The sequence below is a fragment of the Cornus florida genome, unplaced genomic scaffold (genome assembly GCF_030987335.1).
Source record: "Cornus florida cultivar Cherokee Brave unplaced genomic scaffold, ASM3098733v1 CherokeeBrave_3.0.0_Hap2_Chr06, whole genome shotgun sequence".
NCBI classification, from domain to species: domain Eukaryota; kingdom Viridiplantae; phylum Streptophyta; class Magnoliopsida; order Cornales; family Cornaceae; genus Cornus; species Cornus florida.
In genome coordinates, this window is record NW_026775576.1 from 17,837,395 (window position 1) to 17,862,202 (window position 24,808).

General features: G+C 34.7%; 1 protein-coding gene across 1 annotated transcript; it reads left to right on the forward strand.

Annotated features, from left to right (window-relative positions):
- The first annotated feature begins 15,486 nt into the window (after nt 1–15,486).
- On the forward strand, nt 15,487–19,643 carry LOC132313844 (uncharacterized). The gene is made up of 7 exons (XM_059812787.1): nt 15,487–15,601; nt 15,838–16,463; nt 16,568–17,916; nt 18,097–18,380; nt 18,736–18,844; nt 18,887–19,010; nt 19,167–19,643. Exons 1-7 carry the CDS (start codon nt 15,487–15,489, stop codon nt 19,641–19,643), a joined length of 3,084 nt encoding a protein of 1,027 aa, XP_059668770.1.
- Nucleotides 19,644–24,808: the final 5,165 nt, after the last annotated feature.

The following is a 24,808-nucleotide window of genomic DNA, read 5'->3' on the forward strand; positions in this document are numbered from 1 at the left end:
ACAAGTTAGTAGCATGCTCAAGGAATTATCAACCTATTACATCTAATATCAATTTAAGTGACTAACACACTCAAAACAAAATTAATTAAGCTAATTAATTAATTTTTCTCTAGATTTTCAAACATATCCAAATATCCTCAATTTAACATATGTTAAAGAACTCATCAAGGCCTACTTTAATATCACATTACAAGTTGATTTCATGTTTGATACAACTATGTGAATTAATCTTTTACAAAAGATAAATATTAAATAAGTTTTGCAATTCTTATTCAAATGCACGAAATTTAATATATGTTAACAAGTATACCAATGTCTAAATTACTAGCATGACACACTTTAATTCCAAGTTGCATATCAACATGAGGATTAAATCTTAAACAAAGAAAATAATTAAATGAAAGGTTTCAAAACCTAATCAAATATCCTAAATTTAATATATGTGAAAGTACATGGCATGCACATCAAGAATATCAAATAGGAATTTCAACGGAGTGAATAGTATACATGGAATAATTTAATTAATCAAATTAATTAAATAATACTAGATTTCAAAACACCTCCGATTTATCTCAAATTCACATATGTTAAAGAGTGTATTAAAGCCTACTATAATATGCTAACACATATTAATTTCAAGTTAGAAAAGGCCACATGAATTAAATATTTACTCAAGATAAATATTAAATAAAATCTTCATTTCTTATTCAAATGTTCTCATTTTAATAAATGTCAATGCACATATAAAAGGGTAACATAATATCATGTCACAAGTTTAAACAAGGCTATAACCCACCGGGAAAATCAAATCCATCACAAGAAAAATAAATACTAAAATTTCTAGATTTGATACCAAAGTCATGCAAATGAGTTATATAAGCATCAAAAGCATGCAACATAACAAGAATGTAAATTATAGCACCCCCTACCTCAATTTGAGATGAAAATCTCAAAAGCGCACCGAAAGAAAAGTGCTCCGAATCCGACAATACCGCGGGGTTTTGTCGGGGACAACACGATGAACAAGAATCCCCAAGAAGCCCCATGAAAATCACAACTTGACTTCAAACCCGAACTCAAGAAATGGTCAGAAATGAATTCTAATAAGGGTGAAAGGTGCGCGTCATCAAGGCGAACACAAAACACGAAGGCACTATGACTTTTTAACAAAGGGAAGAAGGTTTAATTGAGAAAAGAAGGGTGGCAGCCCCCCTTGGGCTGCCATGGCAGCTACTGGTCGTGCATAAGGAGAGGAGAAGATCACTTTTTGACTTTAAGTCCCCCTATTTATAAAAAATCTCAAAAAGTGCCCCAAACGGGGTCCCGCCGGGTCCGGAAAAATAAAATTTGAGCAGACGCGCTCAAACGGCAAAACTCCGTGAACAAAAAAGAGTTAAAATAAGAAAATATGAACAACGGAAGAAACGGCGTCAAAAACCAAGTCATGAGTAGAGAGATATACCCTGAACAAGTTCGGCGGCAACTGGGGCCAGAAACTTTGAAACTGGAGAAAAACGACCAAAAGGAAATTCTAAAAGTACATGACTTAACAAAATGTGAAAATGAATCCCGTACGAGGATCCAGGCTCAAAATGAGGTATTTTTGCAATAACTTTCATTAATTGCACAATGGCCCCTCCAAAAAGTGAAAACTGCACTAATGGCCCAGAATGAAAATATCTTCCAAAAATATTTTCTTAAAAACCACTGAAATAAAATATCTTCAAAAGATATTTATGAAAAACACCCCAAGAAATGAAAAAGATTCTAAAGAACTGTGCATCTATGCCCCTATGGACACCGGGAGCAACCAGAGTACTTTTCTACAAAAGTAAGATATGTATTTCGTGGAAACCACTTAGTATGAAGACACGTGAAGTCAAAAACTAACTCTGAGCACGAAAAGTGAGGTTGTGCCAAAAACTAACAAACGGGAAAAAGACGAAATAGGGAAAAGGACGAAAAGTGAATAGTGTCCGAAAAGTGAAAATGTGGAAATGACTCGGTACTTAAAGGAAGTTGTCAATCCATACGAAAGAGTCTTGAAAACCAATTCCAAGCACTCGAGATAACACTAAGCGACGAGAAACAGAGCTCAGAAAGGAAAATTAAGCGGAAAAAATTTATCCGTAAAATTTCAAGAAAAAAGAAAGGGAGGAAAATGACTGGGTCATTACAACCTACCCTCCTTAAAGGAATTTCATCCCCGAAATTAGGAGCATACCGGAAATGAACAGGACAGGGACCGAACATAAGGTCAAAACAAAGGAGAGCTCATAAAGCACTTAAGGACAACTCTAGAGATTTCAAGATCAACTAGAGGAACGCGAAACTATGGACTGAGACAACACCTCATACGAATCGGCACGTTAACTCAATGTCAACCACCAAGAGAATCCCAAGACAACGAGTAGTACGAACAGTGACCAAAACCCGCCCACACTTACTCGTCAGTAAGGTATCATGACAGTATAAGGCATATTACATTCCCCAAACCAGGTCAACTCTGAAAAACCTATCGATACGGATGACATCAATGTTGAAATGATCATTACCAAAAGCACTACAAGAACCAGCATCTGCGAGAGTTGGGGTAGCTAATCCCAAAACTCTGACAACAATGACATAGGCACCATTACGCTTAAGGCCTTAGATTTAGAAGCCACGAAGGAAAAGGAAATGAAACGATGCCTCCCTGGCCAACGTCTCACTCCACCAGACAAGGATTGCGATTCTACACTCACATGAGCCTTACTCGCATCAACCGTCAGAACAAACAAGAAGGTTCCCTACATGGGTCCTTACAGAATGAATTTCACATATCCAAGGAAGAAACTCATGAAACAAGAATGCATCCAAGGGATAGGATAGATCCTACGAGACAATGTCAAAACCAGACATAAAAGTAAACAGCTAGCATGCATCATAGCAATAGACTATCTACTCAAGGTGCCACATAAGCAAACAAACATGTTATCAAATCAAAATATGTTATCAAGAAGCACGTAAGTACATGGTACGATAACACACACGAATGAAAAACGTAAGGTATGCCGACATACGTCGCATACAGTCATGCTGACACAAGCACGCAGATATGATAGAAACCCAGATCATGTTATCAAGAGCATATATACACATAAAGCATGCTTAACAAATGATAGATGTCTCAAAACACCTGAGCATGTGAACATGTTATCATACACGACATGTTATCAAACAAGACATATTATAAAGACACAAATGACATATCAGAGCAAAACAACATGAGCATGATATGCACCCAAAACCCATCATCCAAGGTATTAGAACCCGAACACTCTGATACCACCTGTGACGACCCCGGTTTTTAGGCCAGCGCGTCCTGTGATGAATCGAAGATTGACCCGATAACGGATCCAGATGTGGAAGCAAGAAACAAGATAATTGTCTCCCGAGGTACAACACACCTCTAAGACACTTTGATGACCTTCCATGAGGTCGTGGAACTCAATGAGAACTGGCGCGAAAGCAAAAGATCAAAAATATAACGAATAAGCCCCCAGGGGCAAAATGGTCATTTTTGAAAATATAAAATCGGGTGCTACAGAGCACACCATTGGGAAGACAGCAAAAAATTAATCAAGTCAGACTCAAGAATCACTTGAATCGGAGTCCGGATGGAAGAGAAAAGTCAAAACAAAGTTTTGACGTCGCCGCGGCTGTGAATAGTAACCTGGGCAAAATGATGTAGTTCGTGTGCCATTTTGAGGTACTAAACGATGTTTTCTGGAAAAACACAAAGAAGAAACCCCTTTTAAAATAATTTTTCCAAGCTGAACATGTCAAAAGAAAATTTTATTTTTGACGTGAAATCCCCAAAATGCCCTTACAACTGACTTTTTCAAATAGTGCAGGTGCGCACAGGAAATCAGATTTGACGGGGATTTCGGGTCCGAGATGACATTTTCTGGAAAAAGATTGTGAAGAAACACCCCCTAAAATCATGTTTTCTATGTGACCATGTCAAGACAGGAATTTATTTTTTAAAGTAAATTCCCGAAATGCCCCTAGATCAGTCTAGACCAAGAGGGTTAAAAGCTGCTACAGGATCTGTCCGCAACTGAGAATAGAAACGGGCTAGTATATGAATTTTTCTGAAAAAACACAAAGAAGAAACCCCCCTCAAAATTGAGTTTTCTACATGAATCGTGGAGAATTTAAAAAAAAAAACTCACTGTAAAATGCCTAAAATGCCCCTCCATGAAATCGGTTACGAAGGCCAAAAAGCTGCTACAATTGAAAACATAAAGCTGAACTTCCCAAGGGAATTCCGATACCAAGATGACATTTTCTGGAAAAAAACGAAGAAAAAACCCCCCCTAAAATCACATTTTCTAAGCGACCACGTCGAAAGAAGAAAATAAAACTGACGTGAAAACTCTAAAATGCCCCTAAATCAGATTATGCAACAAAGTTTCAAAATGAGTCCATAGGAGGCCCATTTCACCAAAGAAGAAGGTTTACTCGGAGCCGACCATGCACACAAACGTAACTTACCTATCAGGACGTGCTACAATGGTCCATGGCTTAAAAGTACCACCGACGCAAAATTTGACCCCTCAACGGCCAAAAGGGCAAAAATGTACATGAAATGAAAATTTTGAAATTTAAAATTGACAAATGATTTCAAATTACCGTTTGGCCCTTGGCCACACTTCATGCATGATTAATGAGACCTAGTGGAGGTGCCGGAACACACTTTGCACCACCCCGATTTGAAGATGACCACTTAAAGCCTCGATTTCTACTATTTTAGCCCAAAAATGCAATATATGAACTAAAATGTAAAAATGAAAACTAAATGGCCTTTGGCCCTTGGCCACACCTCACATATGGCAAATGAATGCTAAATGATGAATTTCACACAAAATGTACATACCAGTGCGAGAATGATATATCAAAACCCTAATTTTCATACTTTTCTCATTAAAGGCAAAATTCAACATTCATGAATATTCATGAATTTCTAATAAAGTTTGGCCCTTGACCATAAATTATATACATGGAATGAGTATCAAAATGTGTGCTTAAGCACATAATACAAGTTTGGAATCAAATATACACATTTGACAAAAATGCTGCAAGTGGCATTTCAAGCCAACCTTTACAAGAGTTTAAAACCTTCAAGTTTACAATCATCCGAGCAATGATGAACATCACGAACCAAGTCTTCGTACCTAAACAAATTCCCCAGTAACTTCGGGGTGAGTCAACAAGTTTTCTCGTAGAGAATGAGCATACATCGACTCGATTTTTTATAGATTTTTAGACTAACATGAAACAATTTAAATGGATCATGCCACCTGACGTCTATGTCGAAGGTTAGACCCAAGGAGTATCCTAAGCTACCTATGCAATTGAATTGAACCACGGCATACAAGCATACATGCTCAAGTATGCAAGTCAATATTAAAACATGGTATACGATATACAAGCATACATTTACAAGTATACTAATCCATATTAAGCAAGTTATGCAATGTCTAAGCATGAATATACAAATATACAATTAACATGGAAAACTTATGAATCAAGTATAAAGGCACAAATATACTAAGCTAAATGAATTACGCATAAGACAAGCATACACGACACAAGTATACAGAATGAGATCCGATTGTACAAATCAAATATACAATGCGTAAGTATACTAAATAAGGTTTAGATGCATAACCAAGGATACAAGTTCAAGTATTCTAAATGAGATCTAAATACACAAAACAAGTATACAGTTTCAAGTATACTAAATAAGATCTAATTACGAGGTGAGCACAAATTCACAAGTTACAAGTAATCCATGATTAACAACTTGAAATTAAATTGCAAAATCAAATAGTGGAAAGACTAGGATCCTTGGCTGCAGACCAATCGAGTTATTCCGGGTTACTAGCCCGCAAAGTACTACCTAGTGCGCACTTCATATGACTTAGGAAACTCACGAATCCATACTAAGGCCAGACCCTAGCCATCACATGAACATGATCCTTAGAAGCCTCCAAAAACAATAAGTTCAAAACTTATGCAAAATCAATAAGTTAAACCAAACTTATACATTTCAAATAATGTCTAGGAATCAAGTTACATGCACAAGTAAGGTTGAATCTAGACAAACCATGTCCTAGAATTCAAGTCTAGATAGCATATGACGTGTCAAATCTCCATTATGCAATTTATACACAAAACAAGAATATTTTACAACAATTGAACCACATTACCATCCTAAGCCACAAGTACTAAATAAGCTACAATTTAGTAACAAACTCTCAAGATAAGCAATTGTAATATTCTAACAAGCTATATACCTGCACAAGATATATTTAAACAAGCTATTCAAGACAATGATATCACCTATCATGCTAAGTCAAATTACCATCTTTAGAGGCTGCAAGTACTAATTCTATAACAAGTTAGTAGCATGCTCACAAAGTGATTAAACGAACTACATTTCAAAGAATTATCAACCTATTACATCCAATATTAATTTAAGTGACTAACACACTTAAAACAAAATTAATTAAGCTAATTAATTAATTTTTCTCTACATTTTCAAACATATCCAAATATCCTCAATTTAACATATGTTAAAGAACTCATTAAGGCTTACTTTAATATCACATTACAAGTTGATTTCATGCTTGATACAACTATGTGAATTAATTTTTTATAAAAGATAAATATTAAATAAGTTTTGCAATTCTTATTCAAATGCTCTAAATTTAATATATGTTAACAAGTATACCAAGGCCTAAATTACTAGCATGCCATACTTTAATTCCAAGTTGCATATCAACATGAGGATTAAATCTTAAATAAAGAAAATAATTAAATGAAAGGTTTCAAAACCTAATCAAATATTCTAGATTTAATATATGTGAAAGTACATGGCATGCACATTAAGACTATCAAGTCGGAATTTAAACGGAGTGAATAGTATACATGAAATAATTTAATTAATCAAATTAATTAAATAATACTAGATTTCAAAACACCTCCGATTTTTCTCAAATTCACATATGTTAAAGAGTGTATTAAAGCCTACTATAATATGCTAACACATATTGATTTCAAGCTAGATAAGGCCACATGAATTAAATATTTACTCAAGATAAATATTAAATAAAATCTTCATTTCTTATTCAAATGTTCTCAATTTAATATATGTCAATGAACATATAAAAGGGTAATATAATATCATGTCACAAGTTTAAACAAGGCTATAACCCACCGAGAAAATCAAATCCATCACAAGAAAAATAAATACTAAAATTTCTAGATTTGATACCAAAGTCATGCAAATGAGTTATATAAGCATCAAAAGCATGCAATATAACAAGAATGTAAATTATAACACCCCCTACCTCAACTTGAGATGAAAATCTCAAAAGCCCACCGAAAGAAAAGTGCTCTGAATCCGACAATACCGCGGGGTTTTGTCGGGGACAACACGATGAACAAGAATCCCCAAGAAGCCCCATGAAAATCACAACTTGACTTCAAACCCGAACTTAAGAAATGGTCATAAATGGATTCTAATAAGGGTAAAAGGTGCGCGTCATCAAGGCGAACACAAAACACGAAGGCACTATGACTTTTTAACAAAAGGAAGAAGGTTTAATTGAGAAAAGAAGGGTGGCAGCCCCCCTTGGGCTTCCATGGCAGCTACTGGTCGTGCATAAGGAGAGGAGAAGATCACTTTTTGACTTTAAGTCCCCCTATTTATAGAAAATCTCAAAAAGTGCCCCGAACGGGTTCCCGCCAGATCCGAAAAAGTAAAATTTGAGCAGACGCGCTCAAACGGAGAAACTCTGTGAACGAAAAAGATTTAAAATGAGAAAATATGAAAAAAGGAAGAAATAGCGTCGAAAATCGAGTCCCGAGCAGAGAGATATGCCCCGAACAAGTTCGACAGCAACCGGGGTCAGAAACTCTGAAACTGGAGAAAAACAATCAGAAGAAAATTCTAAAAGTACACAACTCGACGAAATGTGAAAATGAATCCCATACAAGGATTCAGGCTTAAAACGAGGTATTTTTGCAATAACTTTCATTAATTGCACAATGACCCCTCCAAAAAGTGAAAACTGCACTAATAGCCCAAAATGAAAATATCTTCCAAAAATATTTTCTTAAAATCCCCTAAAATAAAATATCTTCAGAAGATATTTATGAAAAACACCCCAAGAAATGAAAAAAATTCTGAAGAACTGTGCATCCATGCCCCTATGGACACCAAGAGCAACCAGAATACTTTTCTACAAAAGTAAAGATACCTATTTCGTGGAAACCACTTAGAATGAAGACACGTGAAGTCAAAAACTAACTCCGGGCACAAAAAGTGAGGTTGTTCCAAAAACTGACAAATGGGGAAAAGACGAAATAGGGAAAAGGACGAAAAGTGAATAGTGTCCGAAAAGTGAAAATGTGGAAATGACTCGGTCCTTAAAGAAAGTTGTCAATCCATACGAAAGAGTCTCGGAAACCAATTCCAAGCACTCGAGATGACACTAAGCGATGAGAAACAGAGCTCAGAAAGGAAAATTAAGCGGAAAAAATTTATCCGTAAAATTTCAAGAAAAAAGAAAGGGAGGAAAATGATCGGGTCATTACAGTTTCTTCTTTGCATTTTTCCATAAAATGTCGTCTTGGTCTCAAAAACTCCGTGTCAAATATAATTTCCTGTGCGCATATACACTATTAAAAAAAAGTCTGTTATGAGGGCATTTTGGGGATTTCACGTCAAAAATAAAATTTTCTTTCAACATGGTCAGTTTGGAAAAATTATTTTGAAGGGGGTTTCTTCTTCATGTTTTTTCAGAAAACGTCGTTTAATGCCTCAAAACGGCACACGAATTTCAACATTTTACCCAGGTTACTATTCATTGTTGTCAAAATACTATTCACGGCCGCGGTGACGTCAAAACTTTGTTTTGACTTTTCTCTTCCATGCGAACTCCGAATCAAGTTATTCTTGAGTCTAACTTGATTAAATTTTCGCTGTCTTTCCAACGGTGTACTCGATTGCACCCGGATCTTCCTGGATAATTACCAATTTACCCTTTTAGCCTTAGGTGCTCGTTTTTCTTCGTCTTGCCGTTTCTCCTTCGTCCGGACTCCGAATTATGCTATTTTTGAATCCATCTTGATTAATTTTTTGTTGTCTTTCCAGCGGTGTGCTCGGTGGCACCCGAATCCATAGTTTCAGAAATGACTATTTTGCCCCTGGGGCTTAGTTGTTATTTTTTTGATCGTAGCTTCCGCATTTGATTCTTTTGAATTCCATGACCTCATGGAAGGTCATCAAAGTGTCTTAGAGGTGTGTTGTGCCATGGGAGACCGTTGTTTTGTTTCTTACTTTCGCATCTGGATCCGCTATCGGATCAATCTTCGGTTCATCACGGGACGCACTGGCTTGAAAAACCAGAGCCGTCACAATAAATATCTTTAAATAAATAGATATTCAAATCAAAGCCCATATAATCCTAGAGTTACAAATGAAATACTCAAACAGAAGCTCTTTTCTAGATTTGCAAGATGAAGTACATGAATGATATACAATATGAGGTTTCATTGTAATGACCCGATCATTTTCCTTTTTTTCCATTCTCTCAAATTTTACGGATGTTTTTTTTTTTTTTTTCCGTTGATTTCTTTTTCCAAGTTTTCTTTTTCCGTTATTTTTCACAGTCTTTCATTTTGCGTAACCTATCGGGTCGTGCTCAAATTTGATTCCGACCTTGCATGCATTCATTTTACTTAATTCCCATGTGATCCACATTTTTACTTTTGTAGAAAAGCATGCTAGATGTTTACTTTTGCCTGTAGGGGTATAAATGCAAAGATTCTTGAAAATTATTTTTTTTACTTGGGGTATTTTTCGTAATTATCTTTTGATAAAATTTTGTATTTAAGGTTCTTTTAAATGTATCTTTTGAATGGAACTTCATTTAGGCTTTCTGAGAAATTCACTTTTTGAGTTATTCAGTGGGGGGGCATTTGTGTAATTTTGAAAAGTTTTCAGAAAAGTTTCTCGTTTTGGGTTCAAACTTTCATGAGGGGATTATTTTCACTTTTTATTGACTCTCACACTTCCGGAATATTTTTCAGATTTTTATTTCATTTATTATGAATTTTCGAATCCTGTTAGTTGTCTATCTTGTTCGGGGCATAACTTTTCGCTCGGGGCTTGGTTTTCGACCCCATTTTTTTTGTTGACCTTAGAATTCCATTTCAAAACTTCTTTGTTCATGGACCATCTGTATTTGAGCGCGTCTTCAATGATTTCACTTTTTGGACCCGAGCGGGGCCCTTTTGGACTATTCGGGACACCTTTTTGACCTATTTAGGGCAGGTGGATGAGAGAGAAAGTCTTTTCACTTTTTCTTCTTTGTAAAATGAGACCCAGCCGCCACTGAAGGAGCCGCCATTGAAGGAGCTTGGAGGCTACCTCTTTTCATCTACTTCCTCTTTGATTTACCTTCTCGTGGTTTAGACTTTTTTTATGTCCTCGATGACGCGGTAATTTCTATCCGATCGATTTTTGATTTGCAGCACTTTAAATTTTGGGTTGGGAGTTCAAGCTTGGATTTGGGTCTTGTCTCTTGAGGATTTCTTGCTCTCCTTGTTGTCCCCGTCAAAACCCCGAAATTTTATCGCATTTTATGGAATTTGATTTTGGTGGGATTTGAGATTTTCATCTCAAAGCGAGGTAGGGGGTGTTTCATATTTATAATCTTAGAGTTTTACATGTTTTTGAGGTTTATATAACTTATATGCATGTTTAAAGTTTAGATCTAGAAATGGTTTTTACTTTAATTAAATGATGATTTAATTTCATAGTTAAAGCATGCTTAGATTTAATTAAGAATATAATATTTGGAGAGCCCATGACTTGTAGTTCATCATATATTATTTTTGGAATTTTTGGATGACTTTTGAAATCTAGAGATTTTTAATTAATTAAAAATTAATTAAGTGTTTAATGACTTAATTAGACTTTTGATTTGATATTTGAGTTATTCATGGTATGTTGCTTATTATGTGTTAGTTTCATGTCATTTGGTGATGTTTTGCAATCTAGAAAAATTAATTAATTTTTGTTTAATTAGTTTCCATTTAATTAATTTATGATTTATTTGCATCTTTGATGTTTTGAAGGCTTATTATGTTACATGCCATGATAGTTAAGAACTTAGGGCATGTCTTGTGTGTTCTCACATCTTGGTTGCGTATGGTATTTGATTATGTACATTTAGTATATATGTATATACTTGTGGTGTACAACTTGTTAATTTTGGAAAACTTATAAAGACATAATTTATGTGATGGCTAGGGCTCGGCACTAGTACAGGGACAAGAGTCTTCCTTAGTCACAAAGTGTGCACTAGGTAGTTCCTTGAGGGTCGTAATTACCCAAAACAACTTGCTCGATCTTATAACCGCATGTCTTAGTCTTTCTACTTGTTTGATTTCGCATTTTAAATTCAAGTTGCTTACTTTGTGAATTTATATTTTGTTATTTTGCATTTGATGTTTCAATGTTGTTTAATTGCTTATATGTTGTGGTTTATGATGTGGATATTCTAATGTAGCTTAGGATGATCCCTTAGTTTCACATTGGACATAGACGTTAGGTGGCATGAATCACATAGATTGATTTATATCAACTTATAAAGACTTGCAAAACTTTAGGTTATACGCATGTTCATTTCCTACGAATAACTTGTTTACTCACCCTCATTGTTGGGATATTTTTCAGGTAAAGAATCATGCTTTAGGGATGTACAACATCCTTGAGCTTGCTTGTAGCTTGATGAGATTGGAGTAATTCCATTCATGCACTTATTAGCATGATTTTGCTTTATTTTGGGTTTATTATGTTAAGACTTATAGCTTCTATTTGGAATATGTAATAGGTACCTAAATGCATCATTTGAGACATATGTGACATGTATGTGATGGAGCCAAGGGCCAAAGACATCATGCTTTACTTTTATGTTACTTGGTTATATGCTTAAATATGTGAAAAATTAGAAAATGCAAAGCTTTAGTATGTCATTTTTAGCTTGGATGGTGGAAGTGTGTTTTATCATTTTTCATAGTGTTCATATATCACATGTGACGTGTGGCCAAGGGCCAAACGGTCTTTTGAATGCATTTATGATGATTGACTTCACAAAGTGCTTAAAAAGGGTATTTTTCATGATTTTAGGATTCAAGCATGCCATATTTTGCATCTAGAGTATTTTGAGGCCATGGGCCATTGGGACACATTTTATTATGTATATTACACTTGCTAGAATGTTCACATTGCATAAATTATCATGGTTGCATGTTATGCTCGATGTTAAGTTTCAAATTTCCCATTTTAAGACATTTTTAAGGTTTGATAGGTCGGATTTTGTATTGGGCATAATTGGGGGTCATGGACCATTCCTACACACTTCAAAACACTTATTAAGTTTGCGTGCACAATCGTTTTAGCACACAACTTCATATTTAGTCATTTGAACACTTAAAGAAAAATTGAATTTTGACATTTTTCATCAAAACTGATCTTAGGGGTATTTTGGGCATTTTAAGTTAAAAATAAAATTTTCTTTCGACATAGTCAGATTAGAAAAATTATTTTAAGGGGAGTTTCTTTTTCGTGTTTTTCCAGAAAAGGTTATTTTGGGGTCCAAAATCCCATTTGAAAATCACATTTTCTATCAAAGTAGGAGCGCAGCAGCAGTGAAGGCGCCCCACACGCGGCGTGCGGGTTGATGTGCGCGCTAGCGGGCACATGGGTGCACACCGCACGCACATGGGGGCGCTAAGCCGCCCTCCTTCGGCCTCCGCGACGCCATTTTTCGTTGGGTCTTTTCTCCCTCGTCCGGACTTCGATTTGGGTGAACTTTTTTTTTGAACTTTGTTAATTTTTCGTTGTCTATCCAATGGTGTAATCGATAGCACCCATAACTTTCTAGAAATTATGATTTTGCCCCTAGAGCTAAACTTTTCCGTTTTTAAAATATCGCTTCCGCATTTTTGTTTTCTTTTCAACTCTATGACTTCATAGAAAGTCACTCTAGCGTTCTTGGGATGCCGTTTATCTCTAAGAACCTTGTTTTCTTTATTTTTGCTTCCGCATTTCGAATCCGTTATCGGGTCAACTTTCTGGTCGTATTGACTATCCGGGTTTGTGAAAATTCGGAATATCACATCAATGGTGATTCATATTAGAGATTTCTACCCAAGAATGACAAACAATTTTATCCCCACAGGGAAGTCTCTTTATGGCTCTCTTGCATTCTCACAATATCAATACATTGTATATTTATAGCCCCTTTGAAGAATATAGTCGTTTGGGTGTATAAGGGTAAGTTTACATTAAGTCAACTAGTTAAACCAGCTATTATATTCAAATTTTGTTCTTATCAAACAGCTCATGTGTCCTATCAGGCGGCTGATATGACATATCAAGTGGCTCATATATTTGTCAAAAGGTTTATATAGATGTTCTTTCAAAATCTGAGCTCTCTAGAATTATCAGCAGGCCTATAAGCCTTCTCAGGTGCCTGGTATAACATTGCCAACTTCAAATGGTCATATCTCACTTTTTTTAAGTTCACATTAGGTCAAATTTGTGCTCAACAAGACCGCCTCAAAATCAACTTTCTAATGGCACTAACCTCACTTAAAAACTCTAAACATAGAAAGAGTTATGGCAATTTAAGTGAAAATTGGTCAGGAAATATTCAAGGCTAAAAATTGCTTGTTGTGAGATAGCCATATATCTAGCAATAGGACCTCGTTGGATGGCTTAAATAAGAACAAGGCCTGTTGCTGAAAATCTAAAGACCATTTAAAATGATGTTAATTAAGTTCATTAGGTACTAGAGTTTTAAACTAACTCAAAGTGACACGGGCCTTATAAAATGAACAATGAATTTCATGGCCAATTCTCAAGTGTCTAAGGATATTAGCATAGATCAATCAAATTGATTCAAGGTCCTTAACATCTCTAAGTGTGAATATTTATATTTTGAAGATATTCCAATTTAAGGAATTTCTACATGTCCCTTAGCACTGCGCTGAAGGGCTTCTCTCCGTTCTTTTCTTTACAACGTGAGAGCTTCTAAAGCATCTTTGGTGACTTTAGGTGATTTGTTTTTTTTCCATTTCACAAAGATTTCTAGTGAAAATGGATGAAACGTTGACTGACTTGTTACGGAATTTTAAGCTATCCGCAGAAGAGGAGGAAACTGTGGTGATTGATGAGGAAGCTGTTCAGAAGGGTGTGGAGTTGTGTGAGCATAGCCTTGTTGGAAAAAAATTTGGGAATAAACTTGTTCCTTTGGCATGATTGCGTAATGTGTTTCAGGAGGTATGGAAGGTGGAACGTTTGCAAATTTACAGAGTTAAGGACAATATATTTGGCTTTGTTTTGCACAAAATTGATGATAGAATGCACGCACTACAAAATGGTCCTTGGCATTTTGAAGGAAGATTGCTATCTTTGAAGCAATGGCACATTACGGACTCGAATCCAGAAACTTTCCGACATAAAAAGTTGGTCATCAATCAATACACCCGGCTAACCACGAAGACTGTGGCGGCAATGCTGGCGAAGAATTTTGTTACAGTGGAGACGGTGAAAGTCCGTGAATCAAGCAATCTCGGAGGACGTTACATACGCATTAGAGCTGAAGTGAACATTTCAAAACCTTTCCGTCGAGGGATTCATTTGTTGCATTTTGGAGAATGGATCTGGGTGCCTTTTCAATATGAAAGACTACCATCAGTGGACGTGTTGATCATGAAGTTAAAGAATGTTTATGGAGAGGCGAGAATACTGGTCCATTGTCAAGAACGGAGACTCAATTTGGGGTATGGTTGAAAGCAGTAGGACTAGTTGGCCGATTATGCCGTAGTTTTTCGCCACGACACAGTTCAGAAAAGTCGCCGGAGCCGGCAAGGGAGGGAGTACTGGAAAGTGAGTCTGTCATGGGCAATAGAGTGAATGTGGGAACATCTTTAATTGGAGCAGAAAATCAGGAAACGGATGTCGTGAATGCTATTGAAGGTAATGGTAAATTAAGTGAGGAAATTGGGGAAACTGATCGTAATCAACGGCCAGATCCAGTGGTGGGAGACGGAGTAGGGGTGCCAAATTTAATGCCCTCTATCATTCAAAATGATATGGGCTCTAATAATGTGGGTCAGGATTTACCTGGGCTTCATAATAGTAATGGAAATGAGATGGGTTTTTTATTAGTAGGCCCAAATAAACAACCCTCTTCTTCAAACTGTACAAGCCAGCCCATAGCTCTTCATGATCAGTCGGCAACAACTGATAGTGCAAATCAGAAATCCCTAATTGTGAAAAAGAAAGCGATAATTACTTGGAAGTGATTGAAGAAGCTAGCGAGGAATGGTAGTACCCAAGTGGAAGATACGGAAAGGATGCAGAAGCGGGGACTGGATGATTTGGAGCAAAATGAAGTTGCAATACAAGCCAAGAGGGTGTGCCCTACTGTTGAAAGGGAGTATTCGACGGAACAGTTTAACACGGAAACTGGTATGTTATCGGATTTTGAGGTGGTGGCGGCCAGCCTTAAATGGCCCCCGACGTCATCATGAAAATTCGCAGTTGGAATTGCCAGGGTGTGGGGAATCCCCTGACAATTCGACAATTGGTTAAGTTGGGTCGCCAACATTCCCCAAATGTGATAGTTTTAATTGAAACAAAAAATATGAAGGAAAAATTAGAGGTCGTTCGTCAGAAATTGAAGTAAGACAATTTATTTTGTGTAGATCCTAATGGTCTAGCTGGAGGTTTAGCTATTTTTTGGGAAAACGAGACACCACTCACGGTGATGAAGGCATCCAGTTTTCAAGTTACATGTTTGGTGCAGGGAGGTAAGCCAGACCGGGATTGGTGTTTCACTGCTATTTATGCTACTACAAAGGATGCAATTCGGAAAGAACAATGGAATTTTCTTAGAAAATTACAAACTTCAGTTGGATCAAAATGGGTTTTGCTAGGTGATTTTAATGATTTATTGTATCCAGAGGTGAAGAAAGGAGGTAGAGTAAGGCATGGTTGGACGTTGAAGAGCTTTAAAGACTTTGTGGCTGACTGCCAGTTACATGATTTGGGTTTTATGGGTTATCCTTTTACATGGTGTAACAATAGGGATGGGGATGCGAATGTGAAGGAAAGGTTGGATCGGGTTCTAGCTACTGTGGATTGGCGAATTCAATTTTCAGCGGCTGTTGTTCAACACGTCCATGTTGTTGGGTCTGACCATGCAGTTATCTTGTTAGATTTGTTCTTAAAAAAGGCTCAAAGAGGAAAAGTTTCATGTTTGACGCGAGGTGAGTTCAGGATGAGGAATGTGCTTCCGTTGTTGAAAGGGCTTGGCAATTTGAAGGGTATGGTACCTCACAATTTTGTTTGAAGGAAAAATTAAAAAGATGTAAGAGAGACCTTGTGCTGTGGAGTAAACAGAAGAAATGGAACTTACAACTACAAATTCAACAGTTGGAAGCTCAATTGAAAGGGGTAAGAGAGAATGAGGGCGATTACTCTACAAATGCATGCGATCAAGTCCAGAAGAAAATAAATGCAGAATGGAGAAATGAGGAATTGTATTGGCGCCAAAAATCTCGGAAGGAGTGGTTGTTACATGGTGATAGAAATTCAAAAAAAATTCATATTGCAACCATGAGAAGGAGAAATCGAAATATGATAAAAGGACTAGAGGACTCCCAAGGAAATTGGTTGGATGATGATCAAGCAATTAGAGGGGAAGCAGAGAATTACTTCCACAATTTGTTTACTTCTACAGGATCTATTGATGATGAGGCTTTCTGGAATTTGTGGGAACCAATGGTTACTGCTGAGATGAACCAGAAATTAATGCAAAAAGCTACTGAGGGGGAAGTGCATCAAGCTCTAATGGAAATGGCTCCACTCAAAGCACCGGGACCTGATGCAGTTACACCAATTTTCTACCAACAATACTGGGATGTGATAAAGGGAGATCTTATATGTTTTTTTAATGATTTTTTAGAGCATGGTCAGCTTTTGAAAAGCCTAAATGCCACCAAAGTTGTGTTGATTCCGAAGGTGAGAGTACCTACTAACATAGCTCAATTTCGACCGATCTCACTGTGCAATGTGGTAATGAGGCTTTTTATTAAAATATTAGCTAATCGCTTAAAACCTTTGTTAGCTAGTATTATTAGTGAAGAGCAAAGTGTGTTTGTGCCAGGGAGATTAATAACGGATAATATACTTATTGCACATGAGGTAGTTCATTTTTTGAAAACCAGGGCTGGAAGGAAAAATAAATTCATGGCAGTGAAGTTGGACATGGCAAAGGCTTATGATAGGGTGGAGTGGACTTATTTACGCAAAGTGTTGAATAAATTGGGTTTTGATGACAAGTGGATTACAGTGGTTATGGAAACTGTTAGTACTGTCTCCTACTCTATTTTGTTGAATGGCAGTGCAGGGGATCTCTTTGTACCATCTAGAGGGGTTAGACAAGGTAATCCTTTATCACCTTACTTATTCCTATTATGTGCAGAGGGACTTACCAAGTTAATTAATAAGGCAACGGCTGATGGACACTTCTTTGGGATTCGAATGAATAGAGGGCCAACTATATCTCATTTGCTATTTGCTGATGATTCTTTGGTGTTTTGTAAAGCAAATGACAGGGAATTAAATGTATTGAAACAGTTGCTGATCAGGTATGAGAGACTAACAGGACAACAAATCAATTACTCAAAATCGTCCATTATTTTTAGTGCTAATGTCCCAGTTGATGAGAGGGAAGATTTGAGTAGAAGGTTGGGAGTTGTCATTGGGGGAAGGTTTGACAGGTATTTGGGGCTGCCAACTGAGATTGGTCGACCCAAAAAATAGATTTTCAAATATCTTAAAGACAGAATGGTTGACAAGATAAAAGGGTGGAAAGATTGTTTCTTTTCTAGTGCTGGGAAGGCTACTCTTATTAAGTCTGTTCTTCAACCCCTTCCTACGTGTACCATGAGTTGTTTCAGGCTTGCTGTGGGAGTTTACAAAAGTTTGAGTAGTAAAGTTATGCACTTTTGGTGGTCTGGGTCTAGGTCTAAGGAAGGACGGAACTTGTGCTGGTTAAAATGGGAACAGTTGTGTAGGAATAAGCAAGAGGGTGGCTTGGGTTTCAGAGATCTCGAAGCGTTTAATATTGCACTTTTAGCTAAACAAGGATGGCGGCTAGCGGTGGAGAATGGTAGTCTACTCTCAAGAATTTACAAAGGAAAGTATTATCCTCACAATTCTTTTTTAGAGGCCAGAATAAGAGGTAATTCAAGTTAGGCTTGGAAGAGCATATGTTCATCCAGAGAGGTTGTGCAGAGAGGCCTGGGGTGGCGAGTAGGTACAGGGAATGCAGTGTAGGTATGGACTGATCCATGGATTCCAAATGCTTCAGGTTTTAAAATTTCTTCACCTTGTCCTACAGGGTGTAATGTGCGCACAGTTTAGGACTTGGTGGATCCTTATTCAAAATCTTGGAATTTTGTGCTTATTTCTCAGTTTTTTTCTTAAGAAGAGTTTGAGAAAATTTTGTCAATTCTATTAAGTGAAACTACTGTCAGGGATAAAAAAGTATGGCATTTCTCAAATGATGGAAGTTTTACGGTGAAATCTGCATACAGGGTTGCCCTTGAGTGGTTGCAAAGAGCTACTAGATCGTTGGGATATGAGAGAAGAATTAATGGATGTGCAGTTGTTAATAGATTTTGGGACAAAGTATGGAAGCTTAAGGTGAAGGAGAAATTGAGTTACTTTATTTGGAGTTGTCTATAGGATTGTCCCAGTTTTGGAAGATCTAAAGAAGCGTCAAGTTGTGGAATCTGATATTTGTTTGAGGTGTGGTTTGGATAGTGAATCTATTGAGCATGTGATGTTGAGATGCCCTTATGCTGTTAAAGTGTGGAAATTTTGCCCTATCAGATCGAATTCTAATTGTTTCCATAATAATACATAGGTGCAGTGGTTTTGTGGTCTAATGAAATTGTGGGAAAAAACAGAGGACAGGGATTTATATATGAGCTTAATTGTCTATGTTTGCTGGTATTTATGGAAGAGTAGAAATAGATTTTATTATGAGCAGAAAGAGATTGGGGAGAGGGCTCTAATACAGTTAGCGTTTCACCATTGGAATGAGTATCAAGAGGTTATTAAAGGCGGCCATGAAGCTAGGATAAGCAGTTCCTCTCAATCTGATGTTGTGCGATGGAAAGCTCCTGTAGAAAATGGATTGAAGCTGAATTTTGATGCTGCTTATAGAGATCAGACCAAAGATGCAGCTACTAGCTTAGTTCTGCATGATTGTAGGGGTAAGGTTTTAAAGGCGGTCATCCATTTCTTCCCAAACATGGCTTCTACATTAGTAGCTGAAGCCATGTCTGCAAGATTAGCCTTAAAGTGGGCTCAAGCATGGGAATTAATAGAAGTGGAGATTGAAGGAGATTGTAGTTTGGTGATTAATCCATCAAAAGTTTTAGTTGACATTGAAGCTATTTGGGGAGATATTCAGGCTTATATAAAACTACATGATTGATGGAAGATTGGTTGGGTGAAGAAGCAGGCAAATGTTTTAGCTCATTGTCTTACCCAGTATGCTATGCAGAGAAGAGAAACTGTATGTTTTTCTGATTTTTTTCCAACTTTCATAGAAGAAAAAGCTTATATGGATTGTATTCATATTTAATTTCATCTAATAAAAGATTTTCTTGCCTTTGGAAAAAAAAAAAATTAAGGAATTTCTTAATTGACAAAGACTTTTCAAGATAGAAACAATTAAGTGCAAAGCCTTTTACTCTAATTCTAGAGACCAATTCAATTGATATGATTGAAATACATAGTCCTGGTATTTGTGGCTCTAAGTGTTAAGTTATTTCAAAGCTTATGAAAGCTTGAACTAACTCAACCTTAGCAAAGGCCTCACAAATCAAATTTGTCTTTAATGAGGTTCATAACCTATTGCTAATGGTTTATGGACTTATGAATGATATGCATAGTCCTTAGTCTACTAAGTCAAGAGATGATGTTTCAAATGAGTTACTTCAAAAAATAACTTTATAATTTAAGTTAACACTCACCCAAGACTATTCTACCAATTCTTTGATATTTCTTTTCTTTAAGCTTTGAGTTGATGCCTCCATCTTTGACTTCAATGTCTTTTCTTTTTGAGCTTCAAGATTTCATCTTTAAGTATAGAATCCTCCTTAGCTTTGCCATTGATCCACAAGCTCACTTGAGTTTCTTGCATATAATCTATTTATCATAAACTCGAATGGATATTAAATTCACTGCCTTCAATGGTTTGTTATCACCAAAATATCTCATTTACCCTTGGTCAAGAACATTGGGTCTACACCAATCTCAAAGACTGTCCATTTGCGCAGCCGACAAAAAAATTAAAAATAAATGAGAAAAAAAAACTATATATATCGATATGGAGTTTATTATCGATGCTCATACATACTCATCTACACCCAATTCTTACAACTAAACAATCTTAAACTCACATTCACTCACACACCCACGACAACGCACCCCATAACGTTACAGCACACTCAAACGCCTACACTCACAAATAAGAGCTTCAATGATAGTTGAATTGTTTATGTTTAAAGAATGAATCATTCCATGTAATTATTAAGAAAATTATGTTTGTTTTGCCTAAAATTATATGGGTTTTTGTAATTATTTTTAGTAATGAATTATTCTTAAACCCCAAAATAAATATTCTTTGAAGAGACCCCATTTTTCACAACTTTTATCTTTAAATATATTTTCTTAAAATAAAATAAAATTTTTTTATTGAAAAACAAAGCGAAAATATAATGAAAAGAAAAAATAGATAACAAAAGAAATTGTAAAATAAATAATGAAATAAAAGAAAACAAAATATTGGTGACGTGGCATTAGTCCACATCATCTCATGTACCAATCTCAAAGGCTGCACATTTGGGCAGCCCACAAAAAATAAAAAAAATAAAAACAAAAACAAAAAGAGAAATAAAAACCAAAATAAAAAATAGAAATAAAAAAGAAAATAAGCGAAAATATATAGAGTATATAATAAACTCATACTCATGCTCATATATGCCCCACCTACATCCAATCCCTATAACTAAACGGTCCTAAACTCACATGCACACCATAATGCACTGCATAACGTTCCAGTACACTTAAACGTCCTCACTCGTAAATAAGTGTTTTAATAATATTTGAATTATTTACATTTAAAGAATGAATTATTCCGTGTAATTATTAAGAAATTTTGTTGTTTAAAGAATGAATCATTCCGTGTAATTATTAATAAATTTTGTTCACGTCATGTTATGAGTTTAAAATTATATGAGTTTTTGTAATTACTTTTAATTATTTTGCACCACTTTATCTTTAAATATCTATTTTTTAAAAAAGAAAAAAAAAAAAGTAAACAAAAATAAAGCAAAAATATAACGAAAAGGAAAAAAATAGAAAATAAAAGAAATTATAAAAGAAAAAATGAAATAAAAGAAAACAAAAGATTGGTGACATGGCATTACTTCATGCCATCGTCCAACCTCAAAGGTTGCACATTTGGGCAGCCAACAAGATAAAAAAGGGCAAAACAAATATATATATATATATATATATATATATATATATATAACAAACTAAAATATTTATAATAAACTCGTATCACATGCTCGATTCTTACAATACTTAAACATTCTTAAGCTTATATGAACCACACAACAGAACGTACTCCATAACTTTTCAAACATTCAAATGTCCACATTCACGAATAAGTGCTTCAATGATACTTGAATTATTTATGTTTAAAGAATAAATCATTCCATGTTATGAGTTTTTGTAAGTATTTTAAATTATTAATTGTTCTTACACCCCAAAATAAATATTCTTTGAAGATACCCATTTTGCACCACTTTTATCTATATATATATATATATATATATATATATATACATATATTACTTAAAAGGAAATAAATAAAGTAAAGTAAAATAAAATAAAACAAGCGAAAATATAATTTAAATAGGAAATAGAAAATGAAAGATTTTATAAGAGAAAAATGAAATAAAAGAAAACAAAAGATTGGTGACGTGACATTACACCACGTCATCTCATGTACCAACTTCAAAAACCGTCCATTTTAGCAAAACTCATGAATTTATAAAGTCCGTGGACTTGATGCTTGGGTAACTTTAGTATAGCCTCATTTAGAAAAGAGCAAAACGGGCATAAAATATCCTTTAGAAAGTCACACCCTCTCTTTTGGGACCACTCGGTCATTATAATGAATTCACATGATACATGTCGTCTCAGAGTCGCACACCCTCTCTTTTGGGACCACTCGGTCATATGATACATGTCACCTCAGAGTTGCCGAATCTTGGTCCACCATGTGCAAAAATGAAAGTGCGCACCATTAAGGGAACATGCACTCCACAAAATCTGCCTTACTTCGTTTGGATGGAGAGATTTGAAAGTTTGATTGTGTTTGGACGAGTTAAAAAGGAGATAAATGGAATGATAGAGATTTATATAGGTGAAATAGTTATTTCATTTTATCTTTATATTACATTTTTTCAAATATTAGAAAATAAAGAAGAAAATGATAGTGTTTAAGAAGTATTTTTATATTTGAAATTGTCATCCCCAATTAAAAAAAAAAAAAAAATTATTATTCCACTTATAGTATGATAGTAATTTGATTGTTATTATTTCTTTTATTTTCTCTTGCTATCTTATTTAAACAAAAATACTATCATTTCTTTTCTTTTCTTTTATGCTTATCCAAACATGAATAGAAATTATTTTCTTATTTTCTCCCCTAACTAATGTTATCATTTCCCACGCACCTCTAGCCGTTGTTAAAACAATCTTTTGTGTAAAATATACATTGTATGTGTAATTTTATTTTATTTTATTTTTTATTTTTTTATCTCCAGCTATTTGTTAAGATACACAAATATGTAAAATTGTTGTGTATTTTACACAACTTTTTTACACAGTCACATTAGCATATTTCATTTCTCCTCTCTCTTTCTTATTCCATTAAAGAATCAAATAGGTTTTGTAAAAATTATGTGGGGTTCAAGCATGCCACTAGTTAGTTGTTATTTGAGAATATATTTTTTACACAAAAACTATAAAATAACCACGGGAACTAAAAATAAATAATTCAAATTTTTTATATAAATATATTATGACACATCATATTTACATAAAAAATATATATATATACAACGGTTAAAAATGCTCTAAATAATCTTAAAATTACCAACCGTTCAAATCAATTATTTTATCCCATTTGATTTATAGCAAAGGAAAGCTACCTAAATTACATTGAACTCCCACGCGCTTTTAGCATTCCAGGAAGCTCTTCTTTTAAGTTTCTTCCACAGGTCGAGAGATGTTTTATGCAATTCACTCAATTGTATTTAACTATAATATATATATATATATATATATATATTTGAATAATAAATTTTCAATATATATATTTTTATTACATACATCACAGTACTTTTAATTAAAGAACTATCAGTCAAATTAAAAAAAAAAATAAATAAAAATTAATTCATAATTATTAGTGCAATTAGGTGTAAGTTCAAATTTCATATGTTCCCCCCCTATACATATATATATATTTGAATAATAAATTTTCAATATATATATTTTTATTACATACATCACAGTACTTTTAATTAAAGAAGTATCAGTCAAATTAAAAAAAAAAAAAAATTAATTCATAATTATTAGTGCAATTAGGTGTAAGTTTAAATTTCATATGTTATCCTTATTATATATTAGATATATATACCATTATTATATTATTTTTATTATATTTTTTTATATGAAATGGACAATTAATCCTTGAGTAAAAATATTTAAATAGACATCACGCATCACCATATTTTTAATTAAAAAAAATATACAAAAAAATAAATAAATAAAAGTCATAATTGTGAGAGCAACTACATATAAGTTCAAATATTATATATTTACTCATATTAAATATTATATATACTATTATTATATTATTTATATTACATTTTTTTATTTTATACAATGTGCATAAATATAAATATATGAAATGGATATTTGATCTGACAATTAAATTGACAAAAATAAATTTTAAATAAATGGTACTCCATAAAATAGTAAGCGTACCTGTCAATTTGTTCAGTTGAATTTTAAGAGAAAAAAAAAAAAAAAATTAAAGAAAAATGATCCAAGATTTAACTACACATACTAAAGAAATATTAAGTCAATCGCTAAACGGTATCATGCCCAAAGGTTCAAGTTTCAGTACAGGCATGTGCGCCAACTAAAAATAAGAATAATAATAATAACATTTATTTGCACTCATAACTATGAATTTTACTCTTTTTTATAAGTTTTTTTTTTTTTTTTTTTTAATTATAAGTATTGTGATACATGTAGCAAAAAAATATAAATTCTTATATTATTATTTAAGAGGGAAAAAAAAAAATAAAGAATCTTTGCATAACCACCCCCCCTTCCGCCTAAGAAGCTGCCCAAATAAATAAAAATCTATACACATCAATTCCATCTCTTTTGAGAGTAGCAAAAGCTAACAGCATAAAATGTGCGGCTTTCCGTGTGTGTGTGTGTGTGTGTGTGTGTGTGTGTGTGAGAGAGAGAGAGAGAGAGAGAGAGAGAGAGAGAGAGCGAGCGAGA